Here is a 23,192-nt window from a genome sequence, read left to right on the forward strand (position 1 = left end):
ACAAACAGTCACCATGTACCAGACACCCAACCTTGAAACTGAAGAGAAGGCCTGCCGCAGTCATTTTCCTTGAGTGAGAATCAATGACTAGCTCCCCTGAAAACAGTCAGGCTGCCATCTGTGACTGGGGACAAATATCTGAAAGGTCTGCTGCAAAGAAACTTGCCACACAAGGCAGGAAGAGAAGCAGCATCTCTACCTAAGCCCTGGCACAGCGTGACGGTGGGGAGATATACGAGATAGGAAAATGATTCCATCGACACTTTAAAAAAAGAGATGGGGGCCGGGCGCGGTGGCTCAAGCCTGTAATCCTAGCACTTTGGGAGGCCGAGACAGGTGGATCACGAGGTCAGGAGATTGAGACCATCCTGGCTAACACAGCGAAACCCCATCTCTACTAAAAAATACAAAAAACTAGCCGGGCGTGGTGGCGGGCACCTGTAGTCCCAGCTACTGGGGAGGCTGAGGCAGGAGAATGGCATAAACCTGGGAGGCGGAGCTTGCAGTGAGCTGAGATTCGGCCACTGCACTCCAGCCTGGGCGACAGAGCAAGACTCCGTCTCAAAAAAAAAAAAAAAGAGATGGGGCTGGGCGCAGTGGCTCATGTCTGTAATGCCAGCACTTTGGGAGGTCGAGGCAGGTGGATCACATGAGGTCAGGGGTTCGAGACCAGCCTGGCCAATATGGTGAAACCCTGTCTCTACTAAAAATACAAAAATTAGCTGGGCGTGGTGGCAGGCGCCTGTAATCCCAGCTATTCAAGAGGCTGAGGCAGGAGAATCACTGGAACCCAGGAGGCAGAGGTTGCAGTGAACTGAGATGGTGCCATTGTACTCCAGCCTGGGCAACAAGAGTGAAACTCCATCTCAAAAATAAATAAATAAAGAGATGGCTTTCCTAAAACCATGAGTGACATACATGGTGAAATTAGAAATCTTCTAAGGTACTCAGTTAAAACTGGGGGTGTATGTGTGTAACATAAGATATTCTATTTAACTCTAAAACATAAAAAAATAAGTTGCCAACTTCATTCTACTCATTCATCTTTTGAAAAGTGTTAAGATTTACTAAAATCATTAAGCAAGCTCAGTGTAAAGGCTTCATAAGTGTAAGTATTTAAGAACACATTTATGATTATAAGTTATAAAACCACAGTTGGGCTATTCAATAGCAATACCAGAGATACATACATTTCTCAGAAGAAAATATTAGCCTCAAATCATGAGCAAAAATGAGCCTATGAATTGACAAACATGCCTCACTTACTGATATAATGCTACTGTTCTCATCTCCTTTTTTCTCTTCCTGTTCTTTTTTTTTAAAGTTGGGGGTCTTGCTATGTTGCCCAGGCTGGCATTGAACTCCTGGGCTCGAGGTATCCTTCCGTCTCAGCCTCCCAAGTCGCTGGGATTACAGGCATGTACCAGTATGCCCAGCAATTCTCATTGAAAATATAATTATTTTGTAGAAGTTAATTTTATGGCATATTTATGCTGCATTCTCTCTCTCTCTCTCCTCTCTCCTCTCTCTCTCTCTCTCTCTCTCTCTCTCTCTCTCTCTCGCCCCCCTGCTTTTTTTTTCTTTTACACCCAGGCTGGAGTACAATGGCATGATCACAGCTCACTGCAGCCCTGACCTCCTAGGCTCAAGTGGTCCTTCCACCTCGGCCTTCCAAGTAGCTGGGACTACAGGCACATACCACCATGCCCAGTTTATTTATCTTTTTTTTTTTTCTAGAGGTAGGGTCTTGCTATGTTGCCCAGGCTGGTCTCCAACTCCTGGGCTCAAGCGATCCTCTCTCCTCGGCCCCCCAAAGTGCTGGGACTACAGGTGTGAACCACCACTCCTGGCCTTATGCTGATTTTTCAAATATTAACATGGTTCATTCAAAGAAAATCAATCCACAACTAAAAGAGTATGCAATTCCAATTACCAAGTAAAGAAACTTTTTATTGATGGGTGCTGACGAGTTGATGGGTGCAGCACAGCAACATGGCACAAGTATACATATGTAACAAACCTGCACGTTATGCACATGTACCCTAGAACTTAAAGTATAATAATAATAAAAAATAAAATAAATTAAAAAAAAAAAAAAAAGAGTTATCGGCCTATAATCCCAGCACTTTGGGAGGCCGAGGAGGGTGGATCACCTGAGGTCAGCAGCTCGAGACCAGCCTGGCCAACATGGACAAACCCTGTCTCTAATAAAAATACAAAAATTAGCCAGGCATAGTGGCAGGTGCCTGTAATTGCAGCTACTTGGGAGGCTGAGGCAGGAGAATCACTTGAACCCAGGAGGCGGAGGTTGCACTGAGCTGAGATCGTGCCATTGCACTCCAGCCTGGGAATAAGAGCAAAACTCTGTCCCAAAAAGTAAAAACTTAAAAAATTTAAAGAAGAGTTATTAACAAGTTTGGGGAGTTAGGAATAAACACATGAAGCATTAGCATAATGGAATCAACCTCAGTATCTATCAATGGCTGAATGGATAAAGAAAATGTATATATATACAATGGAATACCAGTCAGCCTTAAAAAGAAGGAAATCCTGTCATTTATGACAACATGGATTAATCTGAAGGATACTATGTTAAGTGAAATAAGCCAGGTACATAAATACCATATAATCTCACCTATATGTGGAATCAAAAAAAAAAAAAAGTCAAACTCATAGAAACAGAGCAAAATTGTGGTTACCAGAGGCTGGAGGGATTGGGAAGAAGTTGGTCAAAGCATCAACACAAAATTTCAGTTACGCAGAAGGAATACATTCAAAAGATGTATTATACATCATGGTGACTACAGTTAATTACAATATATTGTACACTTGAAAATTGCTAAGAGAGCATATTTTAAGTGTTCTCAACACAAAAAAATAAGTATGTGAAGTAATGGGTATTTGCTTGATTTAGCCATTCCATAATGTATACATATATCAAAACATCATGTTGAACACCATAAATAGATGTAATTTTTACTTGTCGATTAAAAACATATATTGAAAAAGAGCATATAATGGTGATGATTGCATAGCACTCTGAATGAAATTAGAGTCACTGAACTGTATGTATTTAATGCTACTTAAAAATGGTTAAAATGGCAAATTCTGTATTATACATATTTTACCACAACAAAAAAATACATGAATGGGGAAAAGAAAGAGTTAGTGTATTTTGCAATTAAGCACCCTTTGTATATATTCAAAATTTTTTTGGCACTCAGATAATTCACTCAGATAATTGTGTAAGACTAAAATACATCAATTAAAAGCCTTTACCTAAGTTTCCATTTCAAAGATTAACCATACAACGGAAATTCTAAAGTCAAAAGTTCAAACAGCTAACATATGCAAAATATTTGAGGCATAATGCCTAAAAGCATTTTAAGGTTACGCAGTCTCACAACTGTATTACCATTACCTCCCTGAGGTTCTTATTCAACTATCATGCGACAAGAACATTTAAAAACCCAGGTTGTTTCTTAAAATTAAATGAAAAACCAATTTATCTAATGAACACAGATAATTTAGGAGTTTAAATATCACTAAACATTTTTAAATCATTATAATTCAACTAACCTTCTTTTTTCTCATTAATCTTTCTCTGAATTTATGAGTGATAAATCCCCTTGGGCCAGTGAACCGTAAACGCTGATACTTAGCCTGAATGTACAAGCTCTTCTGTACCAGGCCTGATTTATAATTAGGCTGGCATCTGCCACCTCTAAAGTTGCTCTGTGAAGGAAAAAAAGGAATTAAATGTTAAAACTACACCTTCCAAGTCTACTTTATTAGTAAACAGATGAGTGGGTGGCTGGGTGTGGTAGCTCACGCCTGTAATGCCAGCACTTTGGGAGACCGAGGCGGAACTCCTCAAGCTGATCGCTTGAGGTCAGGAGTTCGAGACCAGCCTGGTATGGTGAAACCCCGTCCCTACTAAAAATACAAAAATTAGCCAGGTGTGGTGGCAGGCGCCTGTAATCCTAGCTACTCAGGAGGGTAAGGCAGGAGAATTGCTTGAACCTGGGAGGCGGAGGTTGTAGCGAGTCACTGCTCTCTATGCTTGAAAAGCACGAAAGAGCGCCACTGCACTCCAGCCTGGGTGGCAGAGTAAGACCCTGTCTTAAAGAAAACAAAACAAAAAACAGATGAAAAACTGTCTGATACTTGGAGCTGTCTGGATTCTAGGCCTTATAGATATTAAAACAGAAAGAGTTAATGATGGTGACAAAGTATGTTTCTCTCAAGCTGGCTTCCTAGCTCATTTTATATATTAATATATATTTTTAATTTTTATTCTTAGCTGGGCATGGTGGCTCATGCCTGTAGTCCCAGCTTCTCAGGAGGCTGAGGTGGGAGATAGCTTGAGTCTTGGAGGTAGAGGCTGCAGTAAGCTGTGATTGTGCCACACACTCCAGCCTGGGTGACAGAGCGAGACCCTGTCTCAAAAAAACAAAACGACAACAACAAAACCTATATCAAACCAAATTTTGAAAACTGTTAAGTTAAAAGATTTTGAGGGCAGGCACAGTGGCTCACACCTACAATCCCAGCACTTTGGGAGACAGGTAGGAGGACTGCTTGAGGCCAGGAGTTCAAGACCAGCCTGGGCAACAGAGCAAGACCCTGTCTCTACAAAAAAATAAAAAAAGAAAAGAATTTGAAATTAATTCTTGAAATTCATCAAGCTAACAAAATAAAATGTTCAGAACCTCTAATGAACTAAAATTATTCTTCTGATTCATAGTGAAATATATCAAATCCCAATGAGAGGGAAAGATATTAAGTATCAATATCTATTTAAGAATCAAAAAATATTTTAACTTTATTCCTGTTAATACCTTCAAACAAATCTTTCTTTACTACAAAAGACCGATTACTTAAAAAGAACATTTCCTAACCTGCATATATTGTGCAGCACTACATTAGACATAAGAGGACAATGGATATTCGTGTGTTTCTCATGTGGTTGATAAGAGAAATGGTCTCTTGTTAATTTACTGCTGGGGGTGGAAGAGGAAAACAGTCCTCAGTTTTGTCAGTCGTGAACCAATCCTCTCCAAACCTTCCCAAACAATTCTCCAAATCTCCCTCCCTCACTTTCCCATATCACACACTGCTTGTGTCTCCCCGCATTTCCAAGCATCCTCCGAGAATAATCTAAAACAGATGGGAGCAGTGGCGCAAAGGTTCATAGATGGAGTCTATCTCTGCCCTGCTAAATCTTAAAAACTTAGCTACTTGCCAACTTACTGGAAGAAGCTGCATTAAGTTCTTGACTATGAAAGGGATTTCTTCCCCAAAATCATTCAATTAAATTCTCCTATAGAAAATAAACTTGAAGCCATACGAAGAAAAACCCTGAGCTGAATGAAACTTTTAACAAGATCAGTTCAGCATAACTTGAATATTGGAAGATCTAATTCCAAGAAGTAGAGAGAAATATGGTAGAGAAAGAAAGACTTTGGTGACCCAGCGTCCTCTCTCAGGCATAGTAAACTATAAAACTGTTCTGAGCTTATTTAACAAAATTCATACCTAATATCATATGCAAGGTACAAAGACTAAACAGATCCACCTCTTTTCCTTCAGGGGCTGAAAATGAGTAGAGATGCTGGGTCTAAGCACTAGAGACGCAGCTACTCCTTCTGATTTTGCCAATAGGAGTCTACCAAGATCCAGGAAAAGGGCTCTCCATGCTTGAAATGCACAAAAGAGCATTTAATTTGAATGGCACAAGCAGGAAGTCTTATTCTTTCATTTGCCTTACCACTCAAGAGCTAAGAACTCAACCAGTGCTCATTTATTAGGCAGGTACAAGGGTCAGAATAAAAGCTATACATTCTATATCTTTAAAATAGCAGCCGTTGCATACTAAATTTATTCCCAAATGTGTTTTTTAAAATAAAATCAGAATTTTACTCAGAAGATTGATACATAAACTTTATTATCTGCTAATTTGTTCTTATCTTCTCAATTTTCTCAAGTAAAAAGGAAAAGACAACCTAGTTACATGTGAATGTTTCATCACAAAGGTGCATGGGAAGAGTTTTGTCTTTAAATCAAATTCTTTGTTTTTAATAAAAAACATCCCTGAGTCACATTCCAACTACTACATGACCAGGGTCCAATCAAATGGGATGAAACTAATAGTGGCCCCTTTTAGAATGTTTCAGGGAAAGAGTTTACTATTTGTAAATGATTAAGGCTGAAAACAGAAGCCAAAATTACAAAAGCAAACAAAAGCACATTTTGTTTATAGAAAGTTAGGGTCTGAATAAATATTTATACACCTTTACAGATATGAGTCCAGATTTTTTTTTTTTCTTTTTTTTTGAGATAGAGTTTCCCTCTGTCACCCAGGCTGAAGTACAGTAGTGCAATCTGGGCTCACTGCAACCTCTGCCTCCTGGGTTCAAGCGATTCTCCTGCCTCAGGCTCCAGAGTACTTGGGACTATAGGTACATGCCATTGCGCCCAGCTCATTTTTGTATTTTTAGTAGAGACAGGGTTTCACTAAGTTGGCCAGGCTGATCTCGAACTCCTGACCTCAAGTGATTTGCCCGCCTCGGCCTCCCAAAGTGCTGGGATTACAGGCGTGAGCCACCATGCCCGGCCAGATATGAGTCAAGATTTCCTCAACATGAAGAGCTAAACAATAATAACTCCTAAATAAACTATTATAAGGTTGAATACACTATTAACCTCTAAAGAAGTCAATAAAATTGTTTACAAACACTACAATGGCTGCATTAAATAACAACCCTCTTTAAACACTATTTGTTTCCTTTTGATAATAAAGTTTAGATTAACCAGCAACTAAAGCAATGCCAGGAGGAAAAGAGATTAGGTCTTAGGTGAGTTGTTGTTACTCGAGCTGCTGTTGCTTTTTAACAAGAAGACAGTTATGAAGTTGTGAAAGGGGAGAACTGGCTGCAGCAAGACCCATAACATCAAAAATATTAAGCTACTAATTTAGTGAAAGCCAAAATGTATGCTAGACTGAACCATGGCTTTAAAATTATGGCCTAATATATAGACATCTAAATAGAATAAGTACAATGGCTCTGTAATAATTTTCAAAGACTTGGCCAAAGAAATAGATCTTATTCTTTTTGAAATTTAGTGTTTGGTTGATTTTATTTAACTTCCATCCTCAGAGTACTTAGTAAGAGGAAACAGATTATGAGCCATATTGGGAAAACAAATGCACAAATGATGTATTACAGTGGAATAGTTAACAAAACCAAGCAGATTCCTCTTTTCACAATTATTTCAGAAATGGGTATGTCAGACATAATGAAGCACATAATTTTACAAAAAAAAAAATGTATGCCAGGCCTATTTTTCAATTATTTTCTTAAGGCTACAGAAAATTTCAGGTAAAACAGAATTATAATGAGACACTAATGTTAAGACTATCTGCACAAACCTGACACATCAGAGCTAATCTTGAGACTGATGCAATCCATTTCTACATGTCCTCTAAGGTGATTACTACGTTGCTTTGAACTAGTCCAATTCATGTAAAAAGTAAATTATAGCAAAATATTTCCTTTTTTTTTTTTTTCCTTTTGGAACAGGGTCTCTTCGCTGTGTCACCCAGGCCTGAGGGCAGTGGCACAATCTCGGCTCACTGCAACCTCTGCCTCCCAGGCTGAAGCGATCTTCCCACCCCAGCCTCCTGAGTAGCTGGGATTACAGGTGCACACCACTATGCCCAGCTAATTTTTGTATTTTTTGTAGAGACGGGGTTTTGCCACGTTGCCCAGGCTCTTTTCGAACTCCTGAGCTCAAGTGATCCACCCAAAGTGTTGGGATTACAGGTGTGAGCTACAGTACCCAAGCAAAATATTTCCTTTTCTTTTTTTTTTTTTTTTGAGACGGAGTCTCGCTGTGTCGCCCAGGCTGGAGTGCAGTGGCCGGATCTCAGCTCACTGCAAGCTCCGCCTCCCAGGTTTACACCATTCTCCTGCCTCAGCCTCCCGAGTAGCTGGGACTACAGGCGCCCGCCACCTCGCCCGGCTAATTTTTTTGTATTTTTTTTTAGTAGAGACGGGGTTTCACCGTGCTAGCCAGGATGGTCTCGATCTCCTGACCTCGTGATCCGCCCGTCTCGGCCTCCCAAAGTGCTGGGATTATAGGCTTGAGCCACCGCGCCTGGCCAATATTTCCTTTTCTTAGGAAGGATTATTTCTTCCCACTATTTTACTACAAAGAATTGTACACTTCTAAGCATTCATATAACATTATATAACTTTAAATGATTGCTCAAGAGGTAAAGTTATATATATCTTGAAAACATTTTTCTATGAATTTATGTTAAAGTATCTTCCCTTAAAGAAAAAAGGTAACAGAAAATAAATCTTATGATGCTCTTAGAAAAATACTATAATCAACTATATCTGACCAATCAGAACATGTAGGAAGCACTTAGATCTGAAAGCCCATCTATATTGTCTATAAGTTATGCAGACATCACATTTTCAGTTGATGTGATGCCCCATTACTCAAGAGATCAAAAGATGGCATAAAACACGTATATATTCTATGACCGTAATTATTTTTAAAAACTTCGTGTCACACATGTTCTTAGATATACAAACCACTGGCTAAAAATGTAATCTATTCAATGCCTACAAATTATGTTACTCTCGTTGAATAAAATCTTTCAACATCTATAAATTTTGACTCTCAAGAAGCCAATATTAATAGACCTCACTCAACTAACCTTCTAGTCCATAATTTTAGATAGTTTCTACTACTTTTCTGTTCATACTAACTTCCTCCTAATGAGCTAACTACTCTATCAAGCCTGCCTGCCACTTTTACACAAAAAGCTCAAATTCTTTCCTTTATTTAGGGGAGGGAGACAATATGAGTGAAAAATATGAATAAAGTACCTATTACAGGCAAGAAACTGTCAAAATTGATTTTAAAAGCACCTCAACTTTTGTGAGCAAGGAGACAGAAATATAATACCTTGGGCCGGGTGCAGTGGTTCAAGCCTGTAATCCCAGCACTTTGGGAGGCCAAGGTGATCACTTGAGGTCAGGTGCTTGAGATCAGTCTGGCCAACATGATGAAACCCTGTCTCTACTAAAAATACAAAAATTAGCTGGGCATGGTGGCGCGTGCCTGTAATCCCAGCTACTTGGGAGGCTGAGGCAGGAGAATAGCTTGAATCTGGGAGGCAGAGGTTGCAGTGAGCCGAGATCACGCCACTGCACTCCAGCCTGGATGACAGAGGGAGACTCCGCCTCAAAAAAAAAAAAAGAAATATAATACCTTGTATTATAATTCTAACTCCATATATTTGGGGGAGGAGGTGTTCTGGATAATCAAACATATTGGTTGATTAAAAATTATCATTCATATCAGATACAAATGTACCAATAATTAGAGTGTGATAAAATATGCTTTAACAAAGCTACCTGGACCAGAATCTTCCTGTGATGACCCAGAACACCTCTAAGGGTTGTGTGTCCATGGCAGGGTTTTTCAATCTGTGATTCTTGGAGAAAGCTCTACAGCTCTGCACGTGTATCTTAGAGGTAAAGGTTCTGGCTTAAAGGGAGGGTCTGCAGTCTTGCCTGTCTCCCCACCTAGAGCCACTCCACCTGCATCTGTTTTATGTATTTGTGTTTCCATGTAATATTTGGAAAAGGATTCTACTGGTAAAAAAAAAAAAAAAAAAAAAAAATTGAAAATCAAGTCGTAAGGAAAGGGGTCATCAATAAATTGATTACAGTTAACTACAAATGTCGAGAAATACTAGTTTATAGCTACCATTTGAAATCATATTACAAAACAGCTCTTGATTTACTAACACTAAAACATTATGTCCAAAGCATAAAACCAAAGCTGGAATTAAATGGAAAACAACACTCAATACCTTGAAAGGTCTTACTCTCGTGTTTCGGCGATTTCCCTCAACCTGAAATGGTTTGTGAGTAATTATGTCTTTTCTCTGCGTAGTATAATTCTGCATGAAAAAAAAGTAGTGGTGTGGGTTAATAGACTTTAAAGTTTATTTTAAAAGCTTGTTTACCATTAGAAAACACATTTTAAATGTACAGGATTAAGAACACAAAGCAGGGAGCAGGGAGCTTAGCCATAGAGCACATACACATCTCCTCCTTGACCCATGCTAACTTGACCCTCGACAATGACTACCATGATCCATGCCAGTTTGTGAGGAGCCAGGATCATTTATGCCTGTAACAAGTATAAAACATACTCGTGTATAACATAATGAGTGAGTTTGAGAAAATCGAGGATATATCTAGCATTTATTCAGGCACCTAGGAGAGAAATGAACCCATTACTATCAGGAGTTGCTAAAGGGTTCCTACTGCCTAAGAAGAATACAAATCCTCAACATTGCAGGAGGCAGGTATTCCTGACTCAGGTAACTGATTTGAGGTGATGCTCTTGCCATGGCTAGAAAAGTATCAGAAATAAGAGAAAGAACTACATTAGTAAGTCTGTAACTATGAGGAACCAAAATCCTCTGGTGGAAACAGAATAGATTACATTTTTAGCCGGTGGAAACAGAAAAGATGGGGCCAATTCTCAAGATGGTTTCCTTTTTCTAAAATCAACAGTCTTATCACCTTCTATTATTTCCACTTTCTGTGGAGTCTGGCCAGAGGAAGGACTGTACTAGGCAACTGCTGACATGGCTCCCAGTGATCCAACCAATTATTCCTCCCTTTGAATGTGGGCAGGACCTAGGAAGCTGCTTCTTGCAAAAAGAATATGGTAAAGGATGAGATTTTACTTGTGAAATTAGGTTACCAACTCTGGCTTCCATCTTTCTCACCATTACTTGCCTGTTCTTATGGAAGCTAGCTGCCATTTTGTGAGCTGCTCTATATAAAGGCAAATCTTTAAGACAGAAAGTAGATTAGTGTTGGCTGGGGGTGGCAAAGGGGAGTAACGAAACAGGCATGAGGGCTCATACTGGGTAATGAAAACATTCTAAAAGTGGACTACGGTAATGGTTGCACGCTTTGGTTAATTTACTAAAAATCATTAAATTGTACACCTAAAATGGGTGAATTTTATGGTATGTAAATTATGCCTTAATAAATATGTTCCAAGAGAGCTTAAGAGTTGTTCCCAAAAAATCTTTTTTGAAATTTTTTTATTATTATTTTTTTTTTTGTAGAGATGAGGTCTAGCCATGTTGCCCAGGCTGGTCTTGAACTCCTGGGCCCAAGAAATCCTCCTGCCTTGGCCTCCCAAAGTGCTAGGATTACAAGCATGAGCCACTGCACCTGGCCCCCCAGAAAATCTTAAGAAAGCTAGATTTATTAGCTTTATTTAATGAATCCAATAAAATGCTACTAAATCAAGTAAGAAATGACCATTTCTTCTGTCATAATAACTTTACGTATCAATGGAATCTTATAACATATACTTAATGAACAGTTACAAACGTGAAAAATATTGGTGATCCCTGTACATTCCGATGTATTGGAGAAGAAGAAATTATAAAAATGAAAATTTTAGAACTGTGATCTTACCATGTAAGGTTTTTCAATACATTTTTTTAAATTTGATTTTATAAAATGCATGGGTTTTTGGAATCCATCAGTATGAACATTCTTTACCTTTGAAAAACTGGAACTCTGATCTTCCCTAATAAGGAAAGAGAGAAAATAAGAATATTTTATTAGTATAACATTTTTTCCAACAAATAAACAAGAATAATTTTAAAAAGCCCCTTCAGAAACAATTAAAGTAGCACACAAATTAAATCTCAATGATCTATCACTACTAAAATTACAAATGATAGTCATTAGGCCTAAACCCGTCATTTTGCCTCATTTTCCAACAAATGTTATTTACCTAAGTTGGAGGTTAGCAATGGGGAAAAACATTCCTTGAACCAGGGTTCTCAATCTGGGGTCTAAGGATAGGCTTCCTGGGGGCTGTAACCCCCGAAACCATATGTGAAATGTGTGTTTTGTGTAAAGATAATTACTGCTCTAGAACCTTTGGCAGCACTGCCCCCCTCCCCTTCTTGCTAACAGGCTCTTACTGGTGGAAGCACCAAGGGCTCATGACCCAGCCCATTCATCAGAGGCAAGGTGTATGACTGGCTCAGGGTCCCCTCACTGGCAGAGCTGAGGCCTCTGATACTGCAGGGCCACAGCAGGGAACGACAGCCGCCTCTCTCCCGTCATCATGAGGTCCTGAGGCCACAAAGGGCTCTTCTCAGGCAGCCCTATCTGGGAGGGAGGTCCTTCCCTGGATCTTCCTCTGATCTCCAAAGCCTCATTTCCACAGCCCTTGGGGGTTCCTCTCCGTGTCACACCCTGCATCTCTCCACAATGCTTCTCAGCCCCTTCCTGTGTCTTCCACAGGCCCACCTTCAGTCTTTCCCATGGATTCCCCACTGGCAACAAGATAACTTCCACACTCTTCATTGTGACCCCATGGCCCTTTCTGCTCTGGCCCTTGCTACCTTGCTCCAATCTCCCCAACAAGCACACTGAGCCTTAGGATTTTTGTTTGTTTGTTTTTGAGACAGAGTCTTGCTCTGTCGCCTAGGCTGGAGTGCAGTGGCGCAATCTTGGCTTACTGCAAACTCCACCTCCTAAGTTCAAGCAATTCTCCTGCCTCAGCCTCCCGAGTAGCTAGGATTACAGGCACGTGCCATCATGCCCCGCTAATTTTTTTTATTTTTAGTAGAGACGGGGTTTCACCATGTTGGCCAGGCTGGTCTTGAACTCCTGACCTCAAGTGATCCATCCACCTTGGCCTCCCAAAGTGCTGGGATTACAGGCGTGAGCCACCGCGCCCAGCCAGGAATATTGAAGCTCATGTGGTTCCCGGCACCCAGCAATCTCTCCTGCTTCTACACCTTTGCATGTGCAGTTCCTTCTGTGACCATTTCCTTCTACTTTGATTAACTTAAAGATTTAGATCCATTTATACCTCTTCAAGGAAGTTTCCTAAACCCTTCTGAGGTGAACTAGGTGCTCCCTGGTATGTGCGCATGTAGCATTTTTGGGTCTTAACACCTATCACTCCGTATTTGTAACTACTGGTGTACCTGTCTGTTTAACAGAACAAGTTGCTATTCCTTCAGAGGAAGCACTGCGGATGATTCATTTTGTGGTCCCAGTTCTGATCCCAGAATCTGACATGAAATAGACACTCAGGGTTTTTTTAAATGTTAAAAAGGCCTATGTTTTGTCAAAACGCTGACGACAATAGGTCAAAAGAGTAAAGTGCAAAGCTGTATATTGAGGATAATTTCAACTATTTAAAATATACACATATGTGCCCAGAAAAAAATAAATGACAAGAAATGTACTAAATATTAACAGTGGTCATCTCTGACTGGTAAAATCAGGAATGCCTTATATTTTTGATTTTATACTTTATTATATTTTTCCAAATGATTACCATTAGTGTATATGACTACTTCTACAAACAAAGCAATGGATTTTTAAAAATTCTCTTTGCAAAGCATATATCTGAAAAGGGAGCTATATCCAGAATATACAAAGAACTCCTACACCTCAACAATAAAAAGACTTTGATTTTAAAATAGGCAAAGGATTTGAATAGAAATTTCTCCAAAAACATACCAATGGCCAATAAGCACATGGAAAGATGCTCAACATCATTAGTCATCAGAGAAATGCAAATTAAAACTACAATGAGATACCACTTTACACTAACTAGGATGGCTATAACCAAAAAGATGACAATACCAACGTTCATAACAGCACTATTTACAATAGCCAAAGGGTGAAAGCAATACAAATGTCCACAAACAGAAAAACAGATAAACAAAATGTAGTACAGCCATACAATGGAGTATTATTCAGCCTTAAAAGAGAATAAATTTTTTTTTAAAAAGGAATGAAATTCTGACACATGATACAACATGGATTGACCCTGCAAACACTATGCTAAGTGAAAGAAGCCAGAGAGAAAAGGACAAATATTGTCTGATTCTACTTAGATACCCACAATAGGCAAATTCATATAGACAGAAAGAATAGAGGTTACCAGGGGCTGCAGCGAGGAGAGCATGAGGAGTTATTATTCAACGGAAACAGAGTTACTGTTTGTGAAGATGAAAAAGTTCTGGAAGTGGATACAAACATCTGGTGATGATTGTACAAGTGAATATACTCAATGTCAATGAATTTTACACTTAAAAATGGTTAAAATGGTAAATTTAGGATATGTATATTTTGTCACAATACAAAAATTAAATCCTTTGATATTTGATTTTTGACCAGGCAAATGAATGCTCAGATTAGAGAATCTATTTCCCAGCTGCCCTGCAGCTAGGCATAGCCATGGGACTAAATTTTGGACAAGTTATCATGTGTAAATTTCAAGAAGTCTTTAAAGGAAAGGCTAGAATGAGGACATGATGGCTAAAGCACAGATACCCATATTGGATCATGAGGCAGATGCTACACACAGAGGATATGAGAGGAAGAAGATCTAAGCAGCCTGGTTCCCTGATGCGTCCACTCTACCATGTCGACCCTATCATGTAGATTTCCTACCGCTAATCTTTTTTTATTACTTAAGAAGGAAATACTTTTTTTCTCTAGCTCTTACAGTCCATTCTCCACCCAGCAACCAGAGTGATCCTTTTAAAATTTAAGTGAGATTATGTCTCTTCTCTGGTTACAACCCAAAATGTTTTCTAACTTCATCCAGAATAAAATACAAAGTCTTCATGTCCTTCAGTTCTTCAAAGTCATTCGTGACTGGCCTCATCTACTAACTCTCTCCCTTTACTACCCTGTCACAACCCCACTGTCCCCCTTTCTATTCCTTAAACAAAAGCAGGCATGCACCTGTCTTAAGGTCTTTGCTTTTGCTGTTCCCTCTCTTGAAATACTATCCTCTCAAATAACCCTATGGCTAACTCCCTCACTTAATTCACAACCCAGCTACATTTTCTAAAAAGTCATAAATGTACTCCATGACCACCCTAAATAAAACCGTATCACACATGTCACTCTTTGCTATTAAATTTCCTCTTCTGCCTTATTTTCACCTATCACTCCACTGACATGTATTTATTTTCTTTCTTCTACCATTAAATTATAAGTAACACGAAGACAAAGGTTTGTATATAGTTTTTCATTATATCCCCAGTCCTTAGAACAGTAACTAGAACAAAGAAATCAATATATAAATACCCGTTGACTATATGAATATAATATCTTTATAAAGTGTACTCTACTTCAGTATAGATTATGACTGTTGCAATAGCAAGAATAAAAACTGATGTTTTCCCGTAACCTGCCCAGCTTAAACGACAGACTGTCCTTCCAACTCCTTGTTAAAAAATAAAAAATAAAAGAAATTCTTGGCAGTTTGATGTCCTCTTCAAGTCCGCTGATACTATTTTTAAGCTACTTTATCAAACACACTCCATACTTCTATAATAAAACAACTCATTTACATTGTAGGAAACTTAGTAACTACAGTTAGAAAAGGCAGAAATAGTATGTCAGGAGAAAACATGGAGACATTAGAGTAAGAAACGGGTAAGAAATGGAAGCAAATCCAGACCATCCTCAACTTACAATGGTTTGACTTACAATTATTTTACTTTACAGTGGGTTATCGGGATGTTGCCCTATCAAAAGTTAAGGAACACCTGTAGAGAACCGATGGGTCCTAGAGGTTAGACAGAATCCCCAAGTGTTAGACTTGCTTGTGAAAGATCCTAAGGTATCAGGGAATAGTAACCTAAATCTAAATGCATTACAATTTAGGTATCCTCTGTCTTGTCTACTCCTTTGGAAACTCTTCATCCATTCATTCAACAAACATGAACTGAGCTCAGGGCAGTGGGGATACACCAGTGAGCAAACACAGACAAAGAGGCTGCATACAATTTTTTGAGGGAAAACTGCACAGGTGAGAAATCACTACATCCTTTGACTTATGATCGCATCATGTTTCATTTCTTTCACATTTCTGTGGAAACTACCCTGACTTGATATTAAAAGTTTATATAAAAACATAATATATAATGAGGTCAATTTTTATAAATTGAATTTCTAAGATAAAATGATAAAATATTTTTCTTATTTAAATAAGGAAATTGAATCAGGATAAAGTGAGAGATTAATAATAAGAGTTGGCGACGATATGGAGCAACTGGGCCCGTCACATGCTGCTGGTGGAAGTGTAAAGTAGTCCAGCCACTTTGGAAGACAGTCTGGCAGTTCCTCAAAAAGTTAATCATAGAGTAACCATCAAACTCATCAATTCCACTCCTAGCCATATATTGAAGAGAAATGAAAACAGGTATCTGCACAAAAACTTGCACACAAATGTTCACAGCACAGTTATTCACAATAGACAAAAAGTGGAAACAACCCAAATGTCCATCAACTGGTGAATGGATCAACATAATACGACACAGCCATACAATGGAATATTATTCAGCCATACATAAGAATTCTCACGCTACAACATGGATGAGCATTAAAAACATTATGCTATAGGAAAGAAGTCAGTTCTGAGAGGCCACATATTCTATTATCGTATTTATATGAAATGTCAGGCCAGGTGTGGTGGCTCATGCCTGTACTCTCAGCACTTTGGGAGACTGAGGCGGGTGGATCCCTTGAGCGCAGGAGTTTGAGACCAGCCTGGGCAACATGGTGAAACCCCATCTCTACAAAAAAAAAAAAAAAAAAAAAATGAAAAATCAGCCGGGCATGCTGGCAGGAGCCTGTGGTCCCAGATGCTCAGGAGGCCGAGGTGGGAGAATCACCTGAGCCTCACGGAAGGTCGAGGCTGCAGTGAGCTGTGATCATGCCTCTGTACTCCATCCTGGGTGACAGAGACCCTGTCTCAAAACAACAACAACAACAAAATGATTATATGAAATGTCAGGATTAGACAAAGCCATAGATACAGAAAATAGAACAGTGGTTGCCAGGGACTAAGGGGGAAGGAGAAATGGGGCAGGGAGTGGCAGCTAATGGGTAGAGGGTTTACTTTTGGGGTAATGAAATGTTTTGGAATTAGATAGTAATGACGGTTGCATAAGTTCGTGAATACACTAAAAACTACTGAATTGTTTACTTTTGCAGGATGAATGTTAAGTAATGTCTCACTTTTAAAAACTCCTCATGGCTCCACTCTGCCTCACCACCTATCCAATACAAATAAAATAATCCAACAGATCCAGCAAAAGACAGCTTGTAGGAACACATCCTTGCACACTATCACACTGTCCTCAAAGCTAGCATTCATAGTACTTAATGCTGACCAGCTACTTTACCTTATACTCATCACTTTACTTAATTTTAATCACCACTGTGAGGCAAGTACAACTCTTATCCCTATTTTACAGACGAGGAAACAGAGACAAAATAATCTGCCCAAAGTCGGTCACATAGCTAGGAATCTAAGAGCCAGGCACTGAACTCAGGTCCAACTCCAGTGCTCAAGTTCTTAATCACGTCAAGGGGTAAATATACATCCTAAAGCATCTTACAATCTTTAAAATATGTTGATTGTCTTAAATCTGTTTTTAAAACCTGTTTCTTGGTACTCGGGGTTTCTTACACTTGTTGAGTCAAGGAAAGCATGACAGAGAGCTTGTGTCATTAAGGAGCACAGTCATGTCAGGCATTAACCATTAGGAGACTGGAGACTTTCACACAGCAAGGGACAACATTTTAACTCTTTCATTTTCAATTGTTTTATATGCCTCAACACATTGTTTCACCATGTTTTAATTAGTCCTGAACTTATTGTCAGAATCAAGTCCACGTATTCTGACCTAGTTAGCTACAGACTTGACTTAAAGGTCTTGTCAAATACAGTATCTTACCAATTTGATACAAAAGATTACGGAAAAACAATTAGCACTGTCTCTTTGTATTCATACAGTCTCACTTTTTGGGAGATACAAGTAGTGTAAGAACTCAAGTGAACTGGAAATGCTGTCCTGTTCAATTATACCTCATAATCATATGGGGCCCCAGAGTTGCCATGAGTTCCATCCATGTGGTATTCAGAACTAGAGATAAACTGGGGTTGATCTAGACTACTGAGGCCCCCTAAACAGAAGTATGAGGTTAAGAAAGAAAAATCTACTGAGGACCTATTTGCCATATATGACATAAGTACTTCACATGTGCCAGCTCATTTAATATTCATAACTGCCCCATAGCATAAATTGATTTTAACATCATTTTACAGATGAAGAGGCTCCAGAGACTAAGCAAATTTGTCCAAGATTGGTCAGCTTGTAAAGTGAGAGAGATGAGATTCAAACTTAGGTCTCCTCTGCATTTTCTACTACACCTGCCTCAATTTCATGGACGATATCCACAAAATGTGGACTTTTTTCACTTTTTGTCAGTACAGTTATCCACAATTATCCAGTACAGACATCCACAGAGAGTCCCAAAAGATAACTGTACTGACTTCAGGAAATTTTCTACTATTCAAAGACTAACCCAGAATCTAAAGCACAGAATGTATCAGAGTTTCAATCAGCTCAAGCTAAATAGTCCGCAATGTATCAGAGTTTCAATCAGCTCAAGCTAAATAGTCCCCAAACTTGCCAGTCCTGCCTCCTGCTAATATTCTAAAAGCAGTAACACTCCTCTTCAGAATTATAAAGACCTCAAATACCCACCCACCCCATAGTTTTTGTTGTTTAAATCAAACCACATATGATAATCACTGAATAACCTGGAAACATTTTAATAGATTTCACTTATATAAGACGGATTTGAAGGAGCAAATCCCTATATTAAAATGAAAATTACCATCACACAAAAAATGTAAAAATATGGTAAAACCCAAAGCTCCCTGATAACAGGATGTTTGTCATCTACTGATTACCTCTCTGCAGCACTAGCTATGTGAAAAATGTGCTCATCTTCATTCTGTAACCGTTCTTTTCGCCTTCTTTCAATGTCATGTCGTAGGTCATTCGGATCTATTATTTTGATCAGAGTCTGAGGAATTTTGACAGAAGACAAACCATTCACAATACTGTTAGTTGCACGAAGACCATATCTAACAAGAACCTTAATTACAAGTCCTAGATAAGTTATCTTGTATTCATCCTGCTAATGGTATTGTAAACTAATACAGATATTTTGAGACCCAAATGACAATAAACAGTCAGAAAAGCTCCTAACATTGAACCAGGATTCCCACCTATGAGACTCTAACCCAAAGAAAAGATTATCTACCTAAACAGATTCAAAATAGTATATTTAAAATAACAAAAAATAGAAGCTACTCAAATGTAAAAAAAAAATTAAGAGGAAGGGAAGAATGAGTAAATAAATCATGGTAAACTTAAGTCAAAAGAATAATATACAATCATTTAACTTATGGTAATAAAGACTATGTGGAAGTCAACATAGAAAAGTACTTTTTTTTTTTTTTTTGAGACAGTCTCGCTCTGTTGCCCAGGCAGGAGTGCAGTGGCACGATCTTGGCTCGCTGCAAGCTCTGCCTCCCGGGATCACGCCATTCTCCTGCCTCAGTCTCCCGAGTGGCTGGGACTACAGGCACCTGGCTAATTTTTTTGTATTTTTAGTAGAGACGGGGTTTCACCCTATTAGCGAGGATGGTCTTGATCTCCTGACCTCATGATCCACCCGCCTCAGCCTTCCAAAGTGCTGGGATTACAGGTGTGAGCCACCGCACCCGGCCGAAAAGTGCTTATTGAAAAAAGTTAATTAGGCCAGGTGCAGTGGCTCATGCCAGTAATCCCAGCACTTTGGGAGGCTGAAGTGGGTGGATCATTTGAATAGGAGTTCAAGACCAGCCTGGCCAACATGGTGAAACCCCATCTCTACCAAAATACAAAAATTAGCCGGGTGTGATGATGGGTGCCTGTAATCCCAGCTACTTGGGAGGCTGAGGCAAGAGAATGGCTTGAAACTGGGAGGTGGAGGTTGCAGTGAGCTGAGATCACGCCACTGCACTCCAGCCTGGGTGACAGAGTGAGACTCTGTCTCAAAAAAAAAAAAAAGAAAAAAGTTAATTAAAACTTAACAAGGACCAGGTGCAGTGGCTCACGCCTGTAATCCCAGGACTTTGGGAGGCCGAGGTGGGTGGATCCCTTGAGTCCAGGAGTTCAAGACCAGCCTGGGCAACATGGAAAAACCCTGTATCTACAAAAAATAAAAAAATTAGCCGGGCGTGGTAGTACATGTCTGTAGTCCTAGCTACTCAGGAGGCTGAGGTGGGAGGATCACTTGAGCCCAGGAGGTCAAGGCTGCAGTGAGCCATGATTATACCACTGTACTCCAGCCTGGGTGAGACCAGGACTCTGTCTCAAAACAAAATTTAAAAAGCCTCAATCATAAAAGGTCATGGCGAATTCAGAGATTTTACATAAAAGGAATGTTATTATGGATCAAGATAAAAGCATATAAAACTACATATACTATGACAGTGACTACGTTAAAATGCAAGCAGTAAGACTGCCAGAAAAGATGACCAAATAATATTTTGTGTTAAATGACTAAATTATAGGTGATTTTTTTAAAAAGCACAGATTTCCTGTAAGTTGATTATAGGACTTTGATGATTAGAAATTGTCTGAAAATATCATTTGTTCAACAAATTAACCTATCTCCATAAATTCAGCAAAAATTATAATCATTTCACAAGTGAAAAAATTATTTATATATTCTATCAGAAATGTATTAAAATATCTCCTCTACAAAAACTCTTTATTCTCAATGAATAAATTAGCAGTTCTTTTAGAACTTGATATAATTCTTCTAAAACAAGAGCCAGTTTTCTTCCCTCCTGGCTAGTCAAGACAGTCTTTTTAATTAGCAAAGAAATGGGAGGTGGGAGGGGAGGTGTTGGATGGGAACCACACACAACACATGAATAAAGAAATTTAGTCCCTTATTTCCCTTATTTTGCTAGTTCATATTCCACAGAATGTTTCGTACATTCTGCAGTAAACAGAAGGGCAACATCAAATGAAATTTTGTTCCTGTGCATTCATTCCATGTACAATTTAAAAATATATTCCACAAGATTGCTTTGAAAAAAAAATAGGTATCTAATATACTTTCCATAAGCTTTACAGTGTGGAGTTTGGGGATGAATATCAAATGCTGTAATTGCGTGTCAATTTTACAAAGCTGTTATCCTTAGGGATTGTCCCTCTTAGGGAATATTTTTGTCTTTTGTCAGTATTCTCACTCCAACCTGACTGATAGTCAGAATCACCTGAAGAGCTTTTTAATTTCAGATTCCTGGGTTTCAATCCTCCTTCTTCAGGTACTGTAACTCCCTTTTCTCTCCCAACCACCAATCTCCTTGCCATTAGTATACCAACAATAAGATAATTTCTCATCAAAAATTGTATTCACTAACCTGTTCCGATTCATAGATCACAGCTTGTTTACTCTGAAGCTCGGCCAAAGACATATCTATTCTCCTAAAATAATAAAGGCATAGTACAATTAAATAATTATGTTATACACTGATACCTTGGTTCTACTATTACAGAATAGAATTTGAAATAAAGCTAGTATGTTTTGGAGAAAGCAAAAGAAACTTGCTACCAGATAGTTTTTCACCTATATGGCAGTCTCCCAGGATATTCATATCCTATGAATCATATTACAGGGAAGCTTTAGTGGTTCTCAAATCAGTAGTCTGTGTAATCTCAACCTTTGCTCTGGTGATATACCGCATTCTCACATGTATTCAAATCAGCTCACAAGACAGGGTACACCACCTGCTCCAACAAGTGCCAGCAGAAGACACATGGTTTCATCTGGCTGCCCTCAGAACACCTATTTGTGATCACATGAAGCAACCTATGATTTCAATGGCTTAACAACTGTCTTTCATTCTTCTACTGAGGACCTCAGGCAGCAATTACTATTGACAGCAGAAGTGAAGTTAGGTATGTAAATATTTTCAAAGTCCTACACATTTAAACAATGCTAGTCAATGTTTTCAGTGCATCCTGTTCATTCCATCAAAGTGCAGTGGCCAGATAATGCTTGGATTATCCTATTATTTTTGTGAAGGAAATGGAATCCTAGAGTCTACAGCAAGCCCAGGGGAGCAGGTTCAGAAAGCAGCACCTTCCCAAATCTTTTCTGAGGTTTATCCCCATTAGTTAAATGGGTATAATATGGTAATCAATCATTACCTGTGTATTTCTGGATCTGAATTCAATGTAATTTCATTTACATCTGCCTTGTGTGTATCCTGCATTGTTGAGAAACGCTCATGTAAAGTAATACCAGGTGATGGAAAATAATTTGCTGAAAAGGGAAACAAACAGTTTTATCTCAATGTTAAGCTGATTTCACTTAAAAGATTACATATAAGCACAGAAAGAAGGGATTATTTTTTAAAATTCAACCTGTTTTCTCTTAAAAATATGTGCGACCCAAATTTATTTCGCGGACTAATTTGTAGCTCTCACGTGCCTTCCCAAGCCCAAACAAGAGTAAAAATGCCTGATTTATTAATCAAAGAATTTTCTTTCTATCTGACATGCCTGCTTACTTGTCCAGGGGAAAAGACAATGGCTCTTTCAAAGCAAGGACCTTTCTTCTCCAAGGTAAGACTTACTATATCTGGAAAGTAAAGATGGCACAGAGCTTCACAGTTGAATGAAAATAAAAAGTAACTTCAAAAACAAGCCTGAAACATCAAAACAATTTCAAACAAATACTAACTGTTATGTCTGCATATCACAGAAGGCCTTCTAATGCCACTTTACTTTAATTCACATTAAAGTGCATGAAAACATTTAGAAATCAGCTACGCTACACATTTTTAATAGGATACAGAGAAAGAGAATACACTTGGCCCATCAGAATGCTACTTAAGCAATCCTCTTCCCTAATTTACTGTTCCTGTTCTGGGACAATCTCCTGGATTTTTCTGCAAATCAGCTCCATTTCTGCCAAGAATCACATTTCCTTTGGGTGAGAGGGACTGGAGCTGAGAGGATGAACTGTTTCAGACAAACTATGTGCTTTAAAGTAAATACATGCCTCAGTTTGAGGGACGCAGAGAAAAAAAACCTCATTTTCAAAATATATTTTATGAAGGTAAGAAAGATTAATGCAATTGTCTAGTAGAAGTACAAAATAAAAAATTTTAAATTCTTGAAGGCCTCCAGCTTGTAATACCTACAATTGCCTTATTTGTGT

General features: G+C 38.8%; 1 protein-coding gene and 1 long non-coding RNA gene across 18 annotated transcripts in view; one reads left to right on the top strand and one right to left on the bottom strand.

The window, feature by feature from the left end:
* BCLAF3 (BCLAF1 and THRAP3 family member 3) overlaps window positions 1-23,192 on the bottom strand; it is a 72,763-nt gene that overhangs the window by 12,048 nt on the left and 37,523 nt on the right. For 5 of the 16 annotated variants that reach the window (XM_045384432.3, XM_005593132.5, XM_074028999.1 and 2 more), the window contains 6 exons: window positions 22,178-22,292; window positions 21,388-21,451; window positions 18,874-18,989; window positions 11,532-11,646; window positions 9,896-9,985; window positions 3,580-3,735 (listed from right to left, as the gene is read on the bottom strand). In XM_045384432.3, coding sequence (XP_045240367.1) covers window positions 3,580-3,735; window positions 9,896-9,985; window positions 11,532-11,646; window positions 18,874-18,989; window positions 21,388-21,451; window positions 22,178-22,292 — 656 coding nt within the window. The remainder of the gene's footprint in view (window positions 1-3,579; window positions 3,736-9,895; window positions 9,986-11,531; window positions 11,647-18,873; window positions 18,990-21,387; window positions 21,452-22,177; window positions 22,293-23,192) is intronic. The other 11 variants (XM_074029001.1, XM_045384433.3, XM_074029002.1 and 8 more) reach the window with 5 other exon arrangements.
* Window positions 21,869-23,192, top strand: part of LOC102129810 (uncharacterized) — a 34,813-nt gene continuing 33,489 nt past the window's right edge. For both annotated transcript variants that reach the window (XR_287238.5, XR_012429815.1), the window contains exons 1-2: window positions 21,869-21,925; window positions 22,548-22,594. This is a non-coding gene — a long non-coding RNA (uncharacterized lncRNA). The remainder of the gene's footprint in view (window positions 21,926-22,547; window positions 22,595-23,192) is intronic.

This window comes from Macaca fascicularis, chromosome X, assembly GCF_037993035.2.
Source record: "Macaca fascicularis isolate 582-1 chromosome X, T2T-MFA8v1.1".
NCBI classification, from domain to species: Eukaryota; Metazoa; Chordata; class Mammalia; order Primates; family Cercopithecidae; genus Macaca; species Macaca fascicularis.